Source organism: Pseudonaja textilis, chromosome Z, assembly GCF_049901715.1.
Source record: "Pseudonaja textilis isolate UNSWEBS1 chromosome Z, rPseTex1.2, whole genome shotgun sequence".
Lineage (NCBI taxonomy): Eukaryota > Metazoa > Chordata > Lepidosauria > Squamata > Elapidae > Pseudonaja > Pseudonaja textilis.
This window is the reverse complement of record NC_142008.1, coordinates 57,314,498-57,338,016: the sequence shown is the minus strand read 5'-3', so window position 1 is coordinate 57,338,016 and position 23,519 is coordinate 57,314,498. Positions and strand designations below refer to the sequence as shown.

The following is a 23,519-nucleotide window of genomic DNA, read 5'->3' as shown; positions in this document are numbered from 1 at the left end:
TCTTTCAAAGGAATTTCAGAGGGAACATACCACTAATGCATTGTTTGCCTAATGCTTGTTAATCTGACAATAGAAAGAAACAAGTTTGTTTTAATTTCAATGAAAAATAATTGGTGAAAACAAAATTACCCTTTTCTCTTTTTCTTAATACAGCAGATAAGGAGCCCAATAATGACTAGCACTGCCATCCCGCCAGTCACTACACCAATTATGATGGTCACATCTGTAAAAAGATGAAGGGAAAGAGACATTCAGGATGGTTCAAAGTAAGAGGCAAAGGCTTTTGTTCCTTTCAAAACTACTCAAAGGCTTCTCATGCAGAAGATCAAAGGGACTTAGAAATAGAGGAGTTACATAGATTCTTTCCTCCAGTCTCATGTCTTGAAAAAAACACTGTTGAGATTAATTAAAAATATTGACAATTTACTAAAAGCCACATTTAACACATTGTTGATTACATGCCTGTTTATAGAGAGACATAAAGAGGGAAACAGAAATCAACTTGAAATACATGAACAATTCACAGACTGGGAAGATATGTAATGTTTTTCCAGTACTTAATAGCTGGGTTGTAAGATGAAAGGGAGGGATGGTGAGGAAGTTGAAGAGAGAGAGAAGGAAAAAACAAACAAGAGAGGAGTCATAAGAAATTATGTAGCAGGAAAAAAGTCATGTATATAATACTTCTTTCAAAGATACTCTTCACAGGAGGTTAGGAAAGGCCTTCCTCATTTGTGAACTTTCATGCTCAACAGGATTTTGATTGATGCAATCTACATTTACATTGTGTTGAAGAAATATCCATGTTAAGAAGAATGATGCACAAAATAAAGAGATGTCATATTGATTCATATCACATTTTAAATCTGTTTTTCTACCCAAAATTCCTTCTTTGTATGAAATTAATAGAAAACTTGGTTGGGTAACAATGTGACTGTGATAACTTACCTGAATTTTTTTGAAATGTCACTAAGAATTGCAAACTCAGTTGTTGCTTGGCAGATGGTTTACAATTAGTAATATTAATCCAAAAATGCTGTCTCAAATTCAAAGTCTTTGGGAGTACATTATCATCACGGCACACAGTTTCTACCGCTCTTGCACTCTGTTCTTTAATGTAGATAAAAGCCCTACTCTTTTCACATGTTATGCCCATTTTTTCATTTAAGAATGTCAGCTGTGCAACTTGCTTTGGTGGGACACTGATATTCCAATACACTGACATAAAAGGAAGAAGGCCTTCCAGCCAGTTAGGAGTCTGCACATAAATTTTGCTCTTTGGATCCGGACTAAGGGTGAAAATGCAATCTTCTGTAGAGACAGGGAAGGAAAAAATAATAATTTATTCTTTATTCCTATAACATAATCTGAGACAATACAGTTGCTTAAAAATGACAGTAGCTGTTTTACGGTAATCAATAATGACCTCAGATCTACAGGTGCCCTTGATAAGTTATTCAGAGAATGATTGATTAGAACTCCATAGTTGCTGTTTATATCATTCTGTTTTCCTGAAAGTAAGACCTATCCCAAAATTAAGCCCTAGTTTGAGGGATGCACCGGCCCCTCTGGCTCTGTACTTGCTGACAAAGGTGTTGTTGTTTTTTTTTTTGCAAAGGCTTGCCAAAGCCCAGAGGAAGATTGCATGCCTCTAGGCTCCAACTGTATTTGCAAAAAGTCCTTGTTGGCAAAAATGGAGCTCTAGAAGGGCAAGCACATCCCTCCTGGGCTCTGTTTTTGGCAGCAAGAGCTTTTTGCAAAGATGATTGGAACCTAAAGGGACATAATCTCTCTTTAGGCTTTTGCAAACCTTTGCAAAAAGCCCTTGTCAATAAGAAAGGAGCCTGGGAGAGACTGTCATGTCCACTCTGGGCTGTTTGTGGCAAGGGCTTTTTGCAAAGATGACCAAGCCTAGAGGGAGATTGCAAGCTGAACAAGGTGTACTCATCCTGCTCTCCTTTTGCTCTCACTGCTCCTCTTTTGGAGCACTGGAAGCAGGCAAAGAAACTGCAGCAAAAAGGCTGGAGAGGAGACAGCTTGCTAGAATTATAAGGTGAGACTCCATAGGCCCAGTGCTTGTAGAGACCTGGCCAAGGGGAGGGGGTAGAATTGGCAGGGTGAATATTGCAATGCCTCTGTCATTGTTTGTGAAGGGTGAATGACTGCCTTGGTGCTACATTTGTAACTTCAGGACTGTGTTGTAAGTAATGGCAGGGTGTATGTCATAACCTTGAACAGTTGCTAAGTGAACTGTCATAACTCAAGGATTACCTGTAAAAAAACACTAACTTACCTTGTAGAACTGGCTTAAAAAATAGCTTCAGATCCCCTTTCTGAGCATTAGACTCATTGAACCATCTCTTGCCAAATGTCTTAAGTGTTATGGTGATATTATCTTTAATCTGGATTTTTTTAATGTCTCCAACAGGACAAAAATAACCAAGACTCCATGACCTTCCTGGATTGGAGCCATTAATAATATAACTATAACTTCCATTGCACCTTTGATCCCGGTTTGGAATGTGTTGCTTGAGTTTCAAGGTGGAGGATCTGATTTCTATATTCACTGCTTCGAGAGCTTGAATTTTCCATGTAAATGTCTCAATTAAAATTGGCAGTTGGAGAAGAACAGAAGGTACAGCCAGCTGGAAGAATAGGTTTTCACATGTTCTGGCATTCCAGCAAACTGTATTCAGAAAAAACAGAACACAGCAGATTTGAATCTGAAACTAAAGAGAAAAGTAGGAAATTTTCTAACTTTTCCATTACTGCTTTTTCTACGTGGCAAGCATCTTTTTTCACAAGGCAAGTTTTCTGGTAAGTCAATAAAACTTAGTATTTGAGAGATCTGTATTTCAGTAATTACCTGTATATTAATCTTCCAAAGCTGGTGCCCTCCACATATTTTAAGGTTCAGCTTTTACTTCACTAGTTATATTTTTCACTGAACAAACTATCATTAAACTATTTTCAACAATCCAACTACATTGGTTCAACAATCACATTAGTTGCCAATTAACTCTCAATATTCCATCTCTTAATTTATATTGATATGTGAACCATGGCATACATGATTATATGATTATATAACACCCTAATCACCCATATAACACCTTAATGTGCAAGCTGCATTGGCTGCATCTGCTGATTTGTTTCTGGGTCCAATTCAAGGTGTTATGACCTTTAAAGCCCTACATGGCATGAGACCAGGTTACCTATGGAACCATCTTTGTCCTACTATAATAGCCTATCCCATCCATTTAGGCAGAAAAGGCATGCAGCAGACTATCAGTAAAAGAATTCCAACTAATGGGACCCAGAAAAAAAGGCTTCTCTGCCATTGACCCCAACTGTGGAACATTTTCCCCTAGAGCAGTGATGTTGAAACTTTTTGGCACCAAGTGCCCAAAGCGCACACATACCTCCAAAATGCAATGCACGTGTGCCCCCTGCCCCTGCACGACAGACACCAGAAGACCAGCTGGCCTGCAGGAGATGGTGTGCATGCACGATGGAGTTGAGCTGAGGACGATGGCGCACGTGCCCATAAGTGCGCCACCACTGCCGTAGAGTGAGGGCCTCCCACTCTCCTGCCTTTCGAAAAGGAGTGGAAACATGGCTCTGTGGCCTTTGGGGCTCTTAGAAACATGAAGCTGTGTGGCTGGCTAATGCCCTGAAAACTCTTCTCCGTCTTTTAATTATTTTTTAATATTAACATTTAATCAATCTTCGCATTTTTAATTTGTAAATTTTATATTCTGTTTTCATTGTTTGATATTTTATCTGCATACTGCCCAGAGGGAGAGAGAGGGAGGGAGGGGGAGAGGAAGAGAGAGGAGAGGGGGAGAGAGGGATATGAATCTAGTGATTTTAGAAGTATATAGCTCTTAGAAAACCTGTAAATTTGAGAGTTGTATGACTGCCCTTTTATCCTCAATGTTGCCATCTTTCAGCAATTTTTGGAATAATTTATGAGCTATTAATTTGTCTCCCACAGAGGCAATGGTGAACCTCCGGTCACTATCATTATGTTTAATATACTGCATATTAATAAATATCAAACGGATATATTAAAAGATATTACAAGACATTTAGAAAAAAAATGGCACTGATATTCCTTCCATGTTATTGACTTTTCAAAGGCACTTTTAATTTGCCTTTCGGTGTTAATAAAATAATTTTTCAACAATCTTTTTGACATAATTGTTACAAACATAAAAAAACATTTGTGCAGAAACAGTGAATGTGGGCTGGGGAAAAGAGATTTTTGTTTTTTCCATGATTGAAGAGAGTAGCAACTGTATGGATAGGACCAAAAAGACTATTATAAGAAATAAGGAATCACCACAGATTCCTTATTTCTTATAGCAGTCTTGCCTTCTCTAAAACTAGGGAAAAATGAAAAATGAATTGGGTAAAATGGAGTTTGCCAATATGCCCTTCACAAAACTGCTTCCATTTTAGGTCAAGAGAAACCAGAACTTTACTTGATTCAATCTAGTAAAAATTGGAAACTTCTGCAGTTCTACAAGTATTGAAGAAATGTTCTACTCTTTATAGTTAACTACTGCATTCTGAATTTTGGATCCTATCTAAAGCATATATTGTGGCAGAGTCAATTGTTGTCTTTATAGACTATTTAAGACTGATTTTACGATCAGTGTAACATAGAGATGAATGCTGGAAAATATAGCTAAACTTGTATCCAAAAATTATTATTCATTACTACAGACTATGTGTCTAGCATGTGCTAAATCTCAATAAACATTTTCTTCCCATCTGATTTATTACAAATATATCATACATATACAGCTTTTTTAATCTATACCCTTCATGTCATGTGTAAAAGATAACAAGGATGGTAATTCAACACAAGTGCAATTTTCAGATTGAATCAGATTATAAAAATGTAATGGTAAGGCATCTTGGGGTAATCTGGTTTCTCCTATAGGATAATATGGTGCTCAGTTCTACTAGACTACTTAAGTTCAAGTAAACAAAGAACAAAATACATTCTCAGTGGATAACTAAGATACATCTTCCATGTAACAAAAATCAAACTATTTTTCTCATACCTATACTTTGCTCAGCAATTATCCTTATATTCTCCAAATTTTGGCACAGGAAGGTAACAAAATATGTGCGACCATATTCTAAAGTCACATTTGGTCTGCAGTTTCTGCTAGAGTGAACACAGATCAAGCATTCATTCATTGATGATTTTGAGTAAACTGTAAGATTAGTCTTCTCGTGTGTTAGATCAATTTTGTAGGTTACATCTAAAACAAAAATATACAAGATAAATTTTTAAAATAATTGTCATATTCTTACAAGAAAATGATACAGTTGTTATCTTGGGTTTCAGATAGATCTATTGAGGGATAGACTGTAATTATGCAGGTTTGCTATGAAAGACTTTGAAGAAATGAAAGATTTGCAAATGAAAGAGCAGGTAAAATTTCCTGATTTTTAAGAAATCTGAAATCTGATTTAACAATAGATTCATGCAAGAGTAACTGATTTTAACATTGTATCCACATACCAAAAACCCAAGATTGAAAATCTTAATTTTAATATTTAGGTGATCTGTTTGTCTTGAAAAGGAAAAAGATGATTTCCAATAGCAATTAAAATATTATTGTATAAAATCTGTATGTGAATGCATGTATATCTGGAGTTGACAAGAATTGTAAGACAACACGAATAGAAGATACTATTTTGGAGAATGCTTCTTCAAATTTAGTTAATATGCAAACATCAACCAAACAAAATGGTCATAACAGAGAGAAGAAACGTTACTTACTCTCTTCATTTTTAGGGTAATCCACTACCACTTTAAATAAGAGTCTGAGGAGCCCTGGGTTCACATCATCTTGGTCACATCCATACAGGGAAAGGTTGAAACTGCCAGGAATATTGACAGGTTGCACATCATCCAGAGGTAACACTCTAGCATCAGGAAAATAATCCGGTAATGAGTATTCCACCCGCTCATATTTCCGTTCACAGTTTGGTTTTGTATAATTGATGAAGTTGATATCTGCTCTTAAACTGGATGGAAGAACAAATTGCCATGTCATAAGTTCATCTTCTGGTAACCCGAATGGATAATTTGCAGACATCAAAGTTGCTGATAATTTGCCTTTAAATGTAGATTCTATAATGCAGAGTCCTATATTAAAAAAGGAAGATTTACTTTGAAGGAGAAAAACTCCATGTACAGTATTCAGATTCTCAAAACTTAAGGCATCGAATTAGAGATTGGAATCATTGCAGCAATTCATCTCACTTTTAATCATTCAAAACTCAGTGAAGCCATTGACCAATTTCTCTAGTCAATTTAGATAGTGAAAATGCTTTGCTATAGCCTCTTTGAAATCTACAGCAGCATTCAGTTTGCCTTCAAATTAAAACCTTTTTTCATCTGATATAATATACTCAGACAAAGTCCTCAAACCTTGCCAAAGGGCAAGAAAATATATGTACATTGAAACCCTCTATTGGTAGTATTAAGCTCCATTTACTGTGATTTGTGGACATCCTTATATATGAGTATGTTGTTAAATAGCCCAGCTTCTCCTTCCTAATCAGTCTTCTTTACTCTCAGTTACAGCTTTGGTCTAGAAATGGAAAATATTTTCTACTGTCTGATGAAGAGGGTAACATTTTCTTCTTACAGACTAAGAAACAAGATACACATGAAGACTTCCTGGTTATCATGAAAAGTTTTAATGAAAATCTCTCAGTGAAAGTGGGTTTGACTTTGTTTATTATGTAGATATAGCAGCCAAGGTTGTTCAATTTATTTTGGAAATTTTAAAATGAAATTTCATTTTAAAAAGCTCGTTAAAAATCTGATGGTACAAAATAATGTGAATTTTTTTTTAAAAAAGCACTAAATCTAGTTAAATAACGAACTGAGTACTTAAAAAGAAGCAAGATTTTCTTTTCCCCATCAAATAAAAAATAGAACATTGTTTGCTAAATGCTAGATCAACTTCTCACAGCAGATTTTTGAGGATACACGTCCTAAAATATGTGCAAAAGGGTGGCATAGATCCATTGTTGGCAGCTTCTGAGTTTGAACAAATCCATATTTCATATATATTAGTCCATAATTTTCAATAAACATTTGCTCAATCTGAACTAGGCATTATTTACAATGTTGGTTTAATCCCTCCCACATTATCCACAAATAGACAAAATGAAGTTCAAAATTATAAACTTTCTGCTTCAAGTCTGCAACATTCAAAAACTGCGGTGGCACAGTGGTTAGAATTCAGTACTGCAGGTTACTTCTGCCAATTGCTGGCTACCAGCAGTTCAAATTTCACCAGTTCAAGGCTGATTTAGCCTTCCATCCTTCTGAGGTCGGTAAAATGAGGATCCAGATTGTTGGGGGCAATATGCTGACTTGTAAATGCTTAGAGAGGGCTGTAAAGCATTGTGAAGCGGTATATAAGTCTAAGTGCTACTGCTACATTCCCATATAATGCTTAAAAATAATAATAAACTGAAATAATCTATACAAAAAATTGTCATTCATTAAACAGCAGAAATAAAGGAACCTAGTAGGTCCACGGTTCTGCCTCTTTTCTCTTAGCCCCAGTCACAGAAAAAAGTTAAAAAGACTGTGTAAGGTAGGGGTCCCCAATCCTAGTCCATGGACTGGCACCAGGCTGTGGCATGCCAGAAACCGGGCAATGTAAACAAGTGAAGCAAGGATGCAAGCAGCATGCAATATCATACTCTCTCCAGTCTGTGGAAAAATGTTTATCCACAGAACCAGTCCTTGTTGCCCAAAAGGTTGGGGGCCACTAGTGTAAGGCATTTCATTTAAATATAGCAAATGGCAATGGGGCTGTCAATGGAAGCAAAGTATTAATTCCCTATGCTTACGTTGTATGGATGATCTGCTTTCAAGCTTAACTCCAGAGGCTGCGAGTTTTGAATCCCAAGGAAGCTGTAGACTCAAAATAGCATCACCCTGTGCCTTTACCCGTGACACTGAACCATTTCTGCAGAAGGTTCCAATGTGGACTCTATCTTTTCCCAGACGACTGCCAATGTTGTAAATAATTTGATCAGGGCAGGTGTCTCCAGGCAGAATTTGCCTTAACCATGGAGAGAATTTCAGTTCAAGTCCAACTCTTCGGTTAGCTTTAGCCTCCCAAATGAAAGTCCTATTAAGATGTGGCAATCCAGGAGGCTGAAACTGAACATCTCCAAAAGGACATGGACCTGACAAACAATCTAGAAACATAGAGAAACGTGTAAGACTTATACTCAAATCTGAAATGCTATCACTAATCATATTGATTTGATCTATAATTTTTCTATCAACAATCCATAACTAATCGGTTCCTACACACACATAATCTGCTTTTTAACTGCTTTATAGGATAGTAGTCTTATTCAGAACTTAATCAGCAATAAATTCCATAGGAATTCTGGGAGCTGTAATCCAACACAGGAAGCTACCAAATTTAGTAAATATGCTTAGAATTGTACTCTATACATTTTTGCCCTCAAACTGTCATTACACTTTGAGGGCAAAGATGTATACAAAACCATCCTTTTTTTAAAGTGGCAACCTTAGCCTCTGCCTTGTTCAAGCACTATTCAAGAAAGCTCACTAAGGAATTTTGAACATGACATATTTGTACTCATTTATTGGGGGGATGGGGAATGTCCCATTAAATAAAAAGCCTCATTAAATAAAAAGCTATATTATAAAAATGTGAAAAAAAATCTGAAGTGTAAACTTCAGATTCTTTTAAAACATTAAGCAAGAATTTGTTTTTAATCCATTTCACTGATGGGGTTGTACAAGTTCATTTAGACTTATGTCAGAGTTGGTAAATAATCCAGTGCTTTGAAAAGCTCCCACTAATCATAAATACAATTTATGTAACATTGCTTACCAATGTTTTTCTCCACAAGTATGGACCAATATTTCTCTGGTGTTGAACAATCAAAGGTAAATTGAAACTTCTGTCCAGGCTTTATGATTTTCTCAGAAAAATGAGTTTTTTTTCCTTCATGCAGTGCACAGGTATTTAGAGAAGAAAATCCAGGTTTTATTTTAACTGTTATGTTTTCACCCAGCTGAAGAGAAATTTCAAAAGCACCTAAGATTAAAAGAGAGAAAAGATATAGACTTCTGGCTTATTAAGACCTAGACATTTATTACTGTATCAGCTTTTATGCAATAATACAATCATCTTCATTTGATGAAGTGATACATGATCAATTAGACCAGTGATGGCTAACCTTTTCCATGTTGCATGCCAAAATTGCGCATGTGCGCGCGCCTCCTGCACCCATAATGCAATGCATGCATGACACCCTGCGCATGCACCATGTGCCTCTGTGCATGTGTGCACACCCCCATGCACTGCATGCCAATGTGCCTAACCCCCACACACCCCACCCCCTGCACATGCGTCTCTTGCACACGCCTCTCCCCCCCCATGCATGCGTGGCAGATACCCAACAATCAGCTGGCTGGCAGGGAGCGCGAGTGCATGCACAGTGGGGCTCTTCTGGGCAACCTTTGCATGCCGGCAGAAATGGCTCTGTGTGCCACGCGTGCCATAGGTTCACCATTACGGAGGTAGACTATTAAGATGCTTTAAAACTTTGTTACTGTGTATTGAGGGAGGGAAGGACGGAGAGGAGGAGGAGAGACAGAACCAACTATTTTGTATATATGTTATTCTACCCTTATCAGAGGTGGGATGCTACTGGTTTGGCCCAGTTTTATAGAACTGGTAGCTCCGAGGAGCAGCTGACATTGAACCAGTTTTCTGCAACGATCTTCTGGTCATCTGTTTGGCCCACCCACCTGCCTGGGCTCTAACCTGTCTTTTATTCTCCGTTTTGTCCTCCTCAGCTCCTTTGTGTGGCACAGCTGAGTGCCACGTCAGCTGGAGCAGGTGAATACTTGCTGGACCCAGTAATTTGTAAGTAATGCACACATGCGTTTATTGTGCACGTGCATGAAATGGGCATTTGGTGTACATGTGCACAAAGTGAACCAGTTGTTATGCTGGTAGGATCCCACCCTGACTCCATCCAATCTGAATGAATGAATTTCTTTTCTTTTTCTACACATTTGCCTGGATATGTTTGAGAGAAACTCAATACAATGCAAATATACTTATGTAGGTGCAACACTCCTCGTATTTTGCTTTCCATTACTGAAAAACCATCCTGAAGAATGCAAAGAGGGAGGAAGTAAGAAGAAAAAGAACAACTTCCTCATCTCATGCAGAAAGCCTCCCAAATTTGATAGAGATTGGCTCCAAGGTCAATGTTAAAGAGAAAGCTACCACAGTCTCAATTAAAAAATAATAATCAAAGCACAATCTTTTAAGTGACATTTTTTTCCAAAAAAGAAAAGTAATTTTTACATTAAACACCCACAACTTTCTTATAATCACTAGCTAAGTGCTAATTAAAACTAACAACCTGTTACAATTAGTAAGTAGAAAAGAACCATTGCCTACATGCAGATCAACTGTTTTGTGGGCCAATCCTGCCTGCTGATCACGCAAACTGCTACCACACAGTTGCGGCCTGCATGCTTGGGGCTAAAGCCCCAGCAGCCTGCTGAGTTTGGCTAGGGTGTTAAAAACTCTTTTTTTGCCACGTTGTCTGGGCCATTCCCTCGGGGAAACTAAGGCCTGTGGTACTAACCTATTTCTGCTGTGAAAAAGAATCAAATGAAATAGAAAAAAACTCCACTCCCAGTGAAATTGAAAGTGGAGCTGCTGAAAAACATGTCCGTCCTGGCTGAGAGACTGAGTCAAAAGCTGGGGAAGAGCCAGCAACAGAGGCGGAGCTTAGACAGCTTTGACAGACTCAGTCCAATCAGCGAGGACAGGAGTCACCCCAATCATGGGACTCTTGTAACCACAGAAAGAAGAATTTCACAGTTTCAGTCACAAACTGACTTCCATAGACCTTACATCATACGTAAGTGGTTAGTAGAGGGGGCGCGCATAAGTTAACGTGCCTATCGTTCCCTGTCATTGTATTTTTATTACTTTATTCTTGTTTTTGTTTGACAAATTCTAATAAATAAATAAATTCTCCCCACAACATCTCATCTCTTATTGTTTACAGTACTTTAAAGGAACAGCAACATAAAAGACACAACACAGCCACTTTTAATTATCACCTGCAAGAAAATGTAAAGATCACCTCCAATCTATAGCTAGTAGCAAAAAATATTGACTATTAGAATTATTATTTTATATTCTTTGTAGCCTAATAGCAAAGCTAGATATTTCTAGTGCCAAACTGGCTGGGTGATTTTGGGCCAGTCACTCTATTACAGCCCAACTCATCTCACAGGTTGTTGCAAAAATGGGAAAAAAAGAGTACTGTATGTTCACTGCATTGAATTATTTACAAAAATAATTATTTACAAAAATAATAAAGGTAGTTTTAAATAATAATAGTACTATACCATAGGGGTGCATAATAAATTATTTAAGTACAACGCATTCTGAATTTGCTTTAAGCAATATTAAGAAATAAAATATTTGTTTTGCTTTCTTAAACACAGCTCTTTCTTTATCTACCTGAATAATTTCCTACTCTAAAAATGTGGAGGGGGAAGCTAAAAGATTTTTGGATGAAACAGTCATGAAGGGAAAGTGTTAAATAGGCTTTCCCCCCCTCAGTTTTATCACTGAGCTATCCTCCAATTATATTTGTAACTTACTGTCACCTTTTTTTAAATTAAAGGAAGTATATGAACAATTCCAATTTTTAAATACCTCTCATTCAGTAAAAATCTAGTTTGGTCCAAATCCTCAATATTGTGATTACATGAAATCCGTTCCTTCTTCTTTTTCTCCCCTTTTTCCTATGGGGAAAAATAGATCAAAGACTTCCTAGGAAATGGGACAGATCTTAAGAGTAATCTGGATATGGCACTCCTTTCTTTGCTACTACTTGTGTCAGACATGTACATGACTTCATGATCCCATTAAGTCAATTGAGCAAAAGTACACTTAAATGGATTTGAATTTTAAAGTGAACAAAATACAGTTAACATTTAACAATAAGGAAACCAAGGTCATTCAGTAAAGAAACTAAAATTATTTCACTGCAGTGAAGCTAAAGCTTTTCAGAAATCTCCCACTCTTAACAAGATGCTCAGTTTGGGGTATTCAATTCCATGCCCAAGTCTGCTTTTGGGAGTAATCAAACAAATGCTGTCATTTTTCACTTTCCCTTCCTCTGCAATTTCTTGGCATGGGCCAGATAAAACCTTCAGCACACCCTCAGATGGGGATTAAGGAAACATAGCACTATTTTATTGCTTTAGTGAAGCCATAATACCAATTAGCATTATACTGTGGTTGGTTTTAACTTTCAGGTGACTCAGACTGTTCATCTGCCATATGAAATAGCAATTTCAGGCACTTTAGGTTCCATAGCTTGAAATCTACAAACAGTGGCTTTTTAATAGCTTCTATTAGGGCAGGGCTGTCAAACTCCCAGCCTACATGCATCCCGGCCGGATGCGTCACCTGCTGGTCACATCCATGCCCGGTTTAACGAAGGGGGAAAAGGTCCCGATACGAAATGTCACAAGTTTGACATCCCTCTGTTAAGGAATAGTGTAAAGCAGAATCAGAAACTAAGAATGTGCTTCCTCTCTGACTGCTGGTGTTACGAGTTTGGCCAGGCTTCCTCTAGGTGGAAATGGGTACTAGAAGTGTCTTGTGTGGAGGAGTGATAGGATTGTCTGTTCTGTGCCAGTAGCACTATGTTTCGCTTCATAAAGAGTATCTTTTGATCATAATTAGGCACCACAAAAATAATTCTAAATTAATAGGTTTTCCATTTTCTTCCCAAACGTACTATCTTTTAAGACCAGATATATGAAGTCATGAATGCACATAGACACAGAGAAAGAGGAGGAGAGAGAGGGTTTTCTGAAAGTTCAGATGACTCAAGATCAGGGTCCCCAACTCCTGATTCATGGTCTAGTGCTGGGCTGCAGCCAGTTTGGAACTGGGTGCAAAAGTGGTGGTGAGCGCGAGTGCTCACACAAAGCTGCATCTCCTATCCCCCAATACAAAATTAAGCAACTTAAAAGCTAAGAAAGCAAATTAAAGTGGCTTAACTCATATCATGAATACATTTAAAGTTTTCTAGATAAAAGCAAGAGGAGGGGGGAAAAGGTGAACCCAAGCAATACAATAGTTCTGTACCATATCATACCCTACCCTGCAATTAAATAGAATAAGGAAGATTGTTTTTTCATATAATATGAAAGAGCAATGAATTACCCCTTGGAATCCCCTACTACAGCTGGCCCTATTCAGAAGAAATCCTCCAAATACCTAGAAGCATAGGAAGGAGGTTGGAAGATGCAACAAGGAAAGATGGATGGATCACTTCCACCAAAGACATTTTATTAAGTAGACACATTTTTTAATTTGTCTTTCATTTATATGCTTAGACATATAATCTTGATGTTGGCAAATCTGACTTCAAACCATAGTGAAGAACATTGAAAGTAGGTGTAGATGAGAATTTTTTTGATAATGCAGTTTAAATAATTTGCCTATATTCTAAAGATATGCAGTAACACTTATTTAGTTATGAAAATTTACATTGCTGCCCAATTCACTCATAGTGACTTATAGAAATAAAATCCCCAGTACAAACCCAATCGCCTCCCCTTCACATCTCAATGTCAACAATCAAACCAACTATTTGATGGACTCCATATTACCCTTGAATATCCTGATTCATTGGGAAACCATGTCTTCAGGGCCTTTCAAAAGAGTGACAAGATTGGTGGGGGGGAATCTAAATTCTAAAGTGATGATGTTCCACAGGGACCATAAAGAAAGCCCTTCTTCTTGGTCCCACCATATGGACCTCCTTAACTGAGGGGACCTGTAACATACCCTGCCTCCCTGTTCTTGTGGGTCAGATAGATGTGGCTGGAGAAAAACAATCCTTCATATCATTACATTAACATCACATTATACTAAGTGAAAATGAAATAAAATTCATAAGACAAAAAGAAAAATAAGGCAAATATATGGCTGTTTATTAGAAAGTCTAATCTTGGCAAAAGCAAAGGAAACTATTGCAGCATTCGCTTTCACAATTTATTCCAGTGTTCCTGGGAATAATATTGTGCAAACTTTGTGTATGTGTGCTTATGCACACATAAAGATGCAAAGATGAACATGTTTTCAAGACATCAGCAAGCTCCTGAAAAAATCATTTAAAAATCATTCACCAGGAAAATATCATTTATGTGTTTATAGAAGTTTTCTTTCAAGAAATGCAAATGTTTTGTAATTAGTCTTATGTTAGAAACTTAATACAAACAAACCTGGAGAACAGAAGAAGAGACGAGACCCAGAGTTAATTTTACCTGATATAAACCACATGTAGCCTTCAACGATGGAATAACTGATAAGTGATAGAAATGATTAGCTGATTAGACCTGACTCCCACTAACCAAGTTCTCATGTTTAGAATCTGCCATCCCTCCATTTCTCCTTGATAATGTGAAAGAGCTTTTATGTGTTTTTGTTCGTTGTTAAAATCAATAAAACTTTTTTTTTCAAAAAAAAAAAAAACAATGCAGAAGAGCTGAAACCCGTTATTGAAGGATCCTGGTCTTCCATAACACCTCAGCAGTGCCACAGGCTAATAGCTTCCATGCCACACCACGTTGAGGCAGTAATTGCTGCAAAAGGGGCCCAAACCAAGTCCTGAGTAAATATACATGCTTATACTTTTCAGAGGTCCGATATTGTTCTATGTAAAATCCTTGTTTTATTGATTGCATTTAATATTCTAATTTTCTGAGATTGTGGATTTGGGGTTTTCATGAGCTGTAAGCCATAATCATTGCAATTATGACAAATCACGCCTTGAACTATCTTGCTTTGCATGTAATGAGTCTATCTCATATATTAGTTTCAACTTTTAAGTTGCATTACTGAAATAAATGAACTTTTGCACAATATTCTAATTTTTTGAGTTTCACCTGTATATCATAATTTTCCAACTTCAGTTTTTAGATCTTGATACTTTGTGATCTCCAATTCTTTGTCTTGTCTTTTACTATCTCCTTGTATGGCTACATCAATTGTCCACACATTCTTATTTTCAATCACACTTATACCTGAAGTATCAGGTTGGTTGTATTAGGAAATCCCACAACACTTTATCTCTCATCTTTTCAACTACTTTTTCAAGTATATTTCCTACCTATTTTTCACTACTGGCACACGGTAAATTTATAGATATTCCAGTGAATTATTTTGGTGACTATATAATGTTACTACAGGTAGTCCTCAAGTAATGAATGAAATGGAGCCTGCTCATGTCATGCATAACCCGAGAATTTGTGGGAGTAATTCTTGTACCTTGAATGTAATCAGTCCTTTTGCCCTTGCATTTGCTAATCGAGGTTTGTTAAGTGAACATGAGGTATTTCAGGGAAAGCCATTCAGGATGAGCCCGCCCCTCTGAACTTCCAGTTTGGCTGGCAAAGTGCCAGGGGAAGCCTGCACAGGCCAAAACAGAGCGTCAGAAGGACAGGCTCGCCCCTCCAAAGCTCCGTTTTGACCAGCAAAGTGCAGAGTAGAGGGGAATAGACAGGACAAATGTTACAGAGTCTCTGCAGTTATTTGTAACAACTTCTGTGGTGCTGCAACATTCATAGTTTTGGGACTTGTTCATCAACACTAGGGGGCACTTATCATGTAACTTCACTCGTAACCCAGGGATTACCTCTATTTATAATCAATTTGTGCAATTTTCCTGCATGAGCGGAGTATATGATCTTCTGTCTTTTTGTACAATTTGTACTTTGAACCATTTGGTGGTTTTTCAATTCTGGCCTTACAATTTTTATATTTTTATTCTGCCTTTTTATATTTAATTCAAAGCAACTAAGATTTCTCCCACCTTCTATTTTCCCCACAACAGCCCTATGATGTGGGTTGGGCTGAGAGAGTAACTGGCCAAAAATCAACCAGCTGGTTTTCAGGCCTAAGTGAGACCTAGAACTCATAATCTCCTGGTATCAGGATTCCGGCAGTTACCCCCATTTAAATCATGAATCTTGAGCCAAACTTCCTTAACATGCTGGCATTGCCTGGGTGTAGCCAACTCTCAGACACATAATTCATTGGTACCCTTGACTCTAGTTTCCCCCCTATCCCCTGATTCTATCATAATTCATATTCTCCAATGGGACACATCCATAGCCAAGAGTCATCAATCATGCTCTCCAGTTAGAATTTTGCATGGCAGAAAGTTCGGTCTCTTTGAAAACATTTATGGAATGCAGTTTCGGTTTTGCAAGCTGCTGCACTGCTCTCCCCTCCCTTTCTGTGGGAAACTCTAAAAAGACCAGATAAATATTTTATGAGTTGACACCTGGTTTCTATGCCAGCACCTTCTTTAACAGATGAACAAAGTTGGATTGAGAGTTGAAGGATCTGTACAGTGGTGTCAGCCTCCAAAAATCCTTCTTCTGCTTGTTCTCTTTCCAGCTGCCATAGAAACGGGGGGGGGGGGGATAATTGGGCTTCATGGGGGGAAGTGTTCTGGAAGATGAAGTTGGCATATTGCAAAAATTGGGATGCTATCTTGATTATGCTTACTTGCTTACTATGCAAATGTAGCCTCTTATCTCTCTAGGCAAAGGTCAACAGTCTTGACATACAGATGTGTGAAATGCCACCTGAAGATGCACCCACATGACATTATACACACTTCAGACTGGATGGCCAGTTTGAACTATTGGGGGTGGGAACATGGGATAATTTTCTACATGTGATTATTGCGCCTATTGCCTCAGATCTTGTATTTCTTTTGATGCTACCACTTCAAATCAGTAAAACTGCTTTTCTCTATAACAGTGGAGCCTAAGGTTTTCTTTCTTGGATTTTGAATGGAGCTACACCTTACATTATACAAGATCTCTGTTTTTACCAGCCCACCCGGAAATTTACTTTTTTATCTTCTGAGGGGGTCTAAAAACAATGTCTAACTCAGCCAGCAATTAAGAAGATCTGGAGGCTGCTGGAAATACAGCTCACTTTTCGATACTCAAGAGGAGGCTGAGTTGCTGGTGGGGTTGCACATTGAGGAGAAACCGGTGGTCTGATCCAAATGGTCTCTGGGAGTCGGATGGAAATTGCCAGAAGAAACCTCCTCTGGGGTGTTGACTGCCAGACGTTGGCGTGGAGAAGCTGAGTAGCAGGAGGAAAACCAAAAAGATCTGCTGACCCAAGCTTTGCATCTGTTTAGTGAGGCCATGGAGGGTTGCAGAGCTGAAGAAAGGTATGAATTGCTGACCTGTAAAGAGCCTGGGGGAGAGAGGAAGGAGGCAGAAGCAATTGGAGCTTTGCTGGCCATTCCCATAACTCAGCCCAGCCCAGCTCAAGCAGCTGCCATAGCCCAAGCGCCCCCTGGGGGTGGGGGACAGCCCCACTGAGGCGCCGAATTCCAAAAGTTCCTCTACTGGAAGTAAAATACAGAGGGGATCCCAAGGAACTGGGATTCTTCCTAGCCCGTTTGGAACCCTATAGAGGAATATGGTGATGATTTCACCTCAGAGGCAGTTAAGGTGAGATGTGTTACCATAGTATTAGAGGGGACCACAGCAAAATGGATGGTCACCCTGTATAATGATGCCTCTCAATTGAGGAACTATTACCTGTTTATGGTAGCCTTGCGCACACATTTTGAAGATTCTCTAGCTGAATGCAAGGCTACAATTAGGATGAAAACCATAAATCAGGATAAATCATAAATCTGTGGCTGAATACACCCAGGAATTCAGAGAGGTGGTATGCCATATACGAGGGTGGTCCCAAGAAGCCCTGATAGACGCTTACAAGGATGGGCTGAATGAAGATGTTTATCAAAGCTGTATCTCCAGAAAAGATCCTAAAGACTTACAGTTCTGGTACATGTTGGTTGCAGATGTGGAAATCGATTTAAATAGAAACAGATGCAGGGGTGGTCCCAGCTGGAGCAAGCCCTCTCCTACCAACCCCCAAGAGGCTCCTAAAGTTCAAAAGGGTGGATCAGCTATGAAACCCAAAACCATAGTTTGCTTCCGATGTGGGAAGGAAGGTCACTGAGCTGCAGATTGCCATGCTAAGCTGGATACAAAGGGGACACCGGCAGGAAGGAAAAAAGTTGAAAAAATCCCAGCCAAGCTGCACGAAATAGCCCTGAAAGCAGTGGAAGTCGTTGAGTACAGTCCTCCAAGAAGAGGGGACTTCCGATCCCTTCTGGTGAAACTGAATCTGACTCCTGATGACGATCCTCTGGTAAGTCCTCAAAAGGGTCCCATGACCATCCCAGTATTCCCATCTGGTGCCCATCTCTGGCACCAGGAGAGAATGTTGGCCCTGCTGGTCTCTGGGTGTACTAGATGTGTAATTACCTCAGAAGTTGTGGAGAAATTGGAACTGAGGTTAAGAACTTTAAAAACTCCCATAGCCTTTTGCCAACTAGATAGATCTGTAGCTGGGGGTGACATGAAATGTCGATGGGAAGACATTGAAGACTTTGTGTTTTATTGTGGCCCCTGGGATGGAGTGCCTCTTATTACTTGGATTGCCCTGGCTTAGGAAATGGAATCCCCAAGTGAACTGGAGGAAAGGGCTGCTGCACATATGCATTGATCAACCACCAGAAGGGGAGGAGCAGTCTCTAGCAAGGCCCAGTATTCCATGAAGTGGGTGTCGATGGCCAGCGAATGCATTGGGGGAATCCCTGAAGAATATTGGGACCTAAGGGAGGTTTTTTAGCAAGAAAGCATCAAATGCACTCTCCCCTCATCACTCCACAGATTGCAGCATTGAGATTCTGCCAGGGGTGAAGCTCCCTAAGCCTAAATTATATTCGATGACACCGCAAGAATTAGAGGAATTGTGTTTGTTCATTGATAAGAACCTTGAGCAAGGTTTCATCCGGCCTGCCAGGCCTCAAGTGGCAGCTCCATTGTTGTTCTGAGAAAAGAAAGATAGCTCTCTTCACTTATGTGTTGACTACCAGAATCTGAATGCAATATGCCTAGAAAATGTTTACCCACTCCCCTTAATGAAGGACATGTTAGTTCACCTTGCCAAGGAAATTTTTTTCACCAAGCTTGATTTAAGAGAAGCGTACTACTGAGTCCAAATTAAGGAGGGAGATGAATGGAAAACTGCATTCAATTACCCTTTGGGTTGTTTCCAATTCAATGTTCTCCTGTTTGGTCTGCAAGGAGCCCCTGCCGTATTCATGCAGCTGATAAATGAGGTGATGCATGAACATTTATACAAAGAGGTGTCAGTTTATCTTGACAACATCCTTATCTATTCAGAGACCTGGGAGGAGCATATGAAATTAGTGCGGTGAGTTCTGAAAAAACTTCAGGCGGCTGAACTGTATGCTAAATTGTCCAAGTGTGAATTTCACCAAGAGAAAATTGACTATTTGGGTTACCACATATTGCATGAAGGGATGGAGATGAACCTGGAAAAAGTCTGGGCCATTTTGGAATGGGCTCCTCCTCGCACCAGAAAATAATTGCAGAGTTTTGGAATGGGATGCTATTATTCATACATTACATTAAACCATGGTTGTCTCTACTGAATAAATTGCACTTGCCATAAACTATGGCACAAAGTGCTTATACCATAAATCTTGGTTTCAAAACCGTCAACAATTTTTTTTACAAAACAAGCCATTTTGAGGATTTACACAATGTTTATATTAAACCTGTCCCACAGACAAATGGTTGGAGCTCTGAAAATTACTTCTACAGGCAAAAGAAAGAAAACAAGCCACTGCAGATACTCATTACTCTGTTCTTTCCCTTCAGTGCAATTCTCACTATTGAGCCAGTACGATGCACTTCCCACAATTTAGACTTCAAATGAACCCAGCCAATTACCACTGGTAGAAATGTGCTAAACATAATCTAAATATCTGCAAAGTATCTGGTAGTTTTTGAACAATAGGGATTCATAGGTCAGAAAAAGAAAGGAGACCATGCTGATATATGATATATGATATATGAACAGAAGAGAAAAGGAAAATTATTCAATAATTTTTGTAGGAATCTAAATAGTCAGGAAAACATAAAAGTTTTAAAGAATATTTGTATAAGAAAGAGTTAAGCAAAATTGAAGAGATAAAAAATGATGTTAAATGAAAAAATAACAATGATGGAAATGGCGGAGGTGGTAAAAAAAACAAAAGAACAATAAAACCCCAGGCCCAGAGAGAATACCTGTAGAACTTTATAAAACCCTGCTGATATTTCATTCACAGCTGGTACAGTGAAATCCGCACAAAGTGCAATACAGGTAGTCCTCGACTTATGAGCACAATTGAGCACAAAATTTGTTGCCAAATGAGACATTTGTTAAATCAATTTTGCCCCATTTTACAACCTTTCTTGCCAGTTAAGTGAATCACTGAGGTTGAATCTGGCTTTCCCCATTGATTTTGCTCTTCAGTAGATTGCAAAAGGTGACCACATGACCCTAAGATACTGCAATCTTCCTAAATATGAATCAATGGCCAAACATCCAAATTTTGATCACATGACCATGGGGATGCAGCACAGTCATAAGTGTGAAAATGATCATAAATCATTTTTTTCATTTCCACTGTAACTTTGAATAGTCACTAAATGATCTGCTGTAAGTCAAGTATTATCTGTATTATATGAAAAAAAACCTCAATGAAAGCATAAGTCTGTATAAATCTATTAAAAAATACGGATACTCCTCAACTTACAATAGCTGTTTAGTGACCTATCAAAGTTACATTGGCATGGAAAAAAACGACTTTTTCACACTTACAACAGCATCCCCATGATCATGGGATCAAAATTCAGATGCCTAGCAACTGATTCATATTTATGAAGGTTGCAGTTTCCCAGAGTCATGCAACTGCCTTTTGCAAGCTTCTGACAAGCAAAGTCAATGGGAGAACCAGGTTCACTTAACAACTATGTTATTCTTAACAACTGCAATGATTTACTTAACAGGAGTGGTAAGAAAGATTGTAAAATGGGAAAAATTCACTTAACAAATGTCTTACTTAGCAACAGAAATTTTGGACACAGTTGAATAAGTCAAGAACTACCTGCAAAAGACATTCCCCCCATGTAAATGGCTGCTAGTCTATAGCTTTAATTTCTTTTTATTCCAAATTTTCAATATAATTTTATAGCTTCTTCTAGCCTCTAATGACCAGGTAGTCTTTGACGCAAAGGTACAAAGCAACTGCACTGAAGAATTGGGCGTTGGTTCTTACCTGACACGCCCCTTCTCGGCAAGCCGAGGAGCATCCAGAGTGGGAGGTGCTTCAGACTCCTCTCTCACAGGCTGAGCTTGAATTGAAGAACGCTCCTCCTCCTCCACGTGACTCCACGCAGCGTTCCCCAGTTTTGTAAGGATGAGAAGAAAAAGCCATGTACTCATCCTAACCAACTAGTGGATCCTTGGCCGAAACAAGATTCCCCACTGGACGGAGAAATTAGGGTGGGGCTGGATGCTCCTCACGGCTCGCCGAGAAGGGGAGTGTCAGGTAAGAACCAACGCCCATTCTCCCTCGAGCCGCTTGGAGCATCCAGAGTGGGACATACCAAAGCTTGGCAGTCCTACGGGAGGGACTCCGTCTGGGTCGGAAGCCCCTCCGGGTCATCGATGACCCTCTGTAGGACTCGTCTGCCAAACGAGGCCTCCGCTGAGGCATATACGTCTATCTTGTAATGCCTAATGAAGGGAGACGGGGAAGCCCAGGTGGCAGCCCGGCATATGTCAGTGATTGGAGCCTGGGTGGCCCAAGCAGCCGAGGTAGCCGCACTCCTGGTGGAGTGTGCTGTTATTCCACCGGGTACAGGCAGGGCTTGTGACAGGTAGGATCTGGAGATAGTAGCTCTGATCCAGCGACCGATAGTTGAAGGGGATACTTTGTGACCCAATGTCTTGGGCTGAAAGGAAAGGAATAGGGATTCCGACCTCCTAAAGGGTTGAGTGCGCTTAATGTAGATGCGCAGGGCCCATCTCACATCCAGGGTGCGCCAAAGAATTTCCCTGTCCCGCGAGGGTCTGGGGCAAAAGCTTGGGAGAACTAGTTCCTGCGCCCTGTGGAAAGTTGAGTTGATCTTGGGCAGGAAGGTAGGGTCGGGTCTAAGGACCACCCGGTCGGCGTGAAAAACGCAGAGGTCCTTTCTGACTGATAAGGCTGTGATTTCCGATACTCGCCGGGCCGATGTAATGGCCACCAGGAACACCACCTTAAATGTTAAAAACTGAAGGGAGGACTCCCTCAGAGGTTCAAAGGGGTGCTTCGTGAGGGAAGTCAGGACCTTATTGAGGTTCCAGGTAGGGTACCTGTGAACAGTCGGGGGGCACAAGTTGGTGGCTCCTCTGAGGAAAGCCCTAACGCGAGGGTGGTGGGAGAGGGAGCCAAAATTGTCGCAAAGGACAACAGTTATCAGGGCTGCGACTTGTCACCTCAGGGTGTTAGGGGAAAGCCCTTTATGCAGGCCCTCTTGAAGGAATTCCAAGACCTGAGCAATGGAGGGGGAGAGAGGGTTAACTTGGGATTTATGACACCACTTGCAGAAGCTATTCCAAGTGGCATCGTAGATCCGTGTAGTTGAGGGCCGCCTGGCGGCTAGAATGGTGTCAATCACTTGACTAGAGAATTTCTCTTTCCTTAGGCGGTTCCGCTCAACCTCCAGATGGAGCCATTGGGGATCCGGATGTAGAAGGGGCCCCTGGGAGAGGGAGATCCTGTCTGGGGGGATTCTCCAGGGGGGCGCTACAGATAGATTGCGGAGGTCCGCAAACCACGGGTGCCTGGGCCAGTAATGGGCCACCAGAAGCAGTTCTGCCTTCTCGTGGATTAGTTTCTGGATCACTCTGGGAATTAGGGCTAGTGGGGGGAATGCGTATAGGAGCCCTGGGGGCCAGGGGCATCGTACTGCGTTGTGGTTCTCCGACTCATGGGATGGGTATCTGGAGAAAAATCTTGGAAGTTGTGCGTTGATTGGGGATGCAAAAAGGTCCACTACTGGTAGGCCAAAGATTCTGGATGCCTCCAGGAAGAGGGATGGGTGGAGGTGCCATTCTGACTGGTCCACCGTGGCCCTGCTCAGCCAGTCCACCTGAATGTTGGAAACTCCTGAGATATGCTCTGCTTTTAGTGAGAGGAGGTTGGACTCTGCCCAATGACAGAGGCGTTCGGCCTCTCTCATCAACTGAATAGACTGGGTGCCCCCTTGCCTGTTGATGTGTGCTTTTGCAGTGACGTTGTCCGTGAGAATGAGGACATGGCATCCGCGTACCTGAGGGAGGAAGCTGCGCAGGGCCAGGTGGACAGCATGAAGTTCCAGCCAGTTTATGCTGCATCTTTGTTCTATCCTCGACCATCTGCCCTGTGCTGTGAGCGAGTTGACGTGAGTGCCCCATCCAGATAGACTGGCATCTGTG

General features: G+C 40.0%; 1 protein-coding gene across 3 annotated transcripts in view; it reads right to left on the bottom strand.

Annotated features, from left to right (window-relative positions):
* CDCP1 (CUB domain containing protein 1) overlaps positions 1-23,519 on the bottom strand; it is a 64,995-nt gene that overhangs the window by 8,691 nt on the left and 32,785 nt on the right. The window contains exons 2-8 of one of the 3 annotated variants that reach the window (XM_087916749.1): positions 8,925-9,131; positions 7,900-8,253; positions 5,804-6,172; positions 5,076-5,279; positions 2,294-2,686; positions 949-1,311; positions 130-223 (exon numbers count right to left, since the gene is read on the bottom strand). In XM_087916749.1, coding sequence (XP_087772875.1) covers positions 130-223; positions 949-1,311; positions 2,294-2,686; positions 5,076-5,279; positions 5,804-6,172; positions 7,900-8,253; positions 8,925-9,131 — 1,984 coding nt within the window. The remainder of the gene's footprint in view (positions 1-129; positions 224-948; positions 1,312-2,293; positions 2,687-5,075; positions 5,280-5,803; positions 6,173-7,899; positions 8,254-8,924; positions 9,132-23,519) is intronic. The other 2 variants (XM_087916750.1, XM_087916751.1) reach the window with 2 other exon arrangements.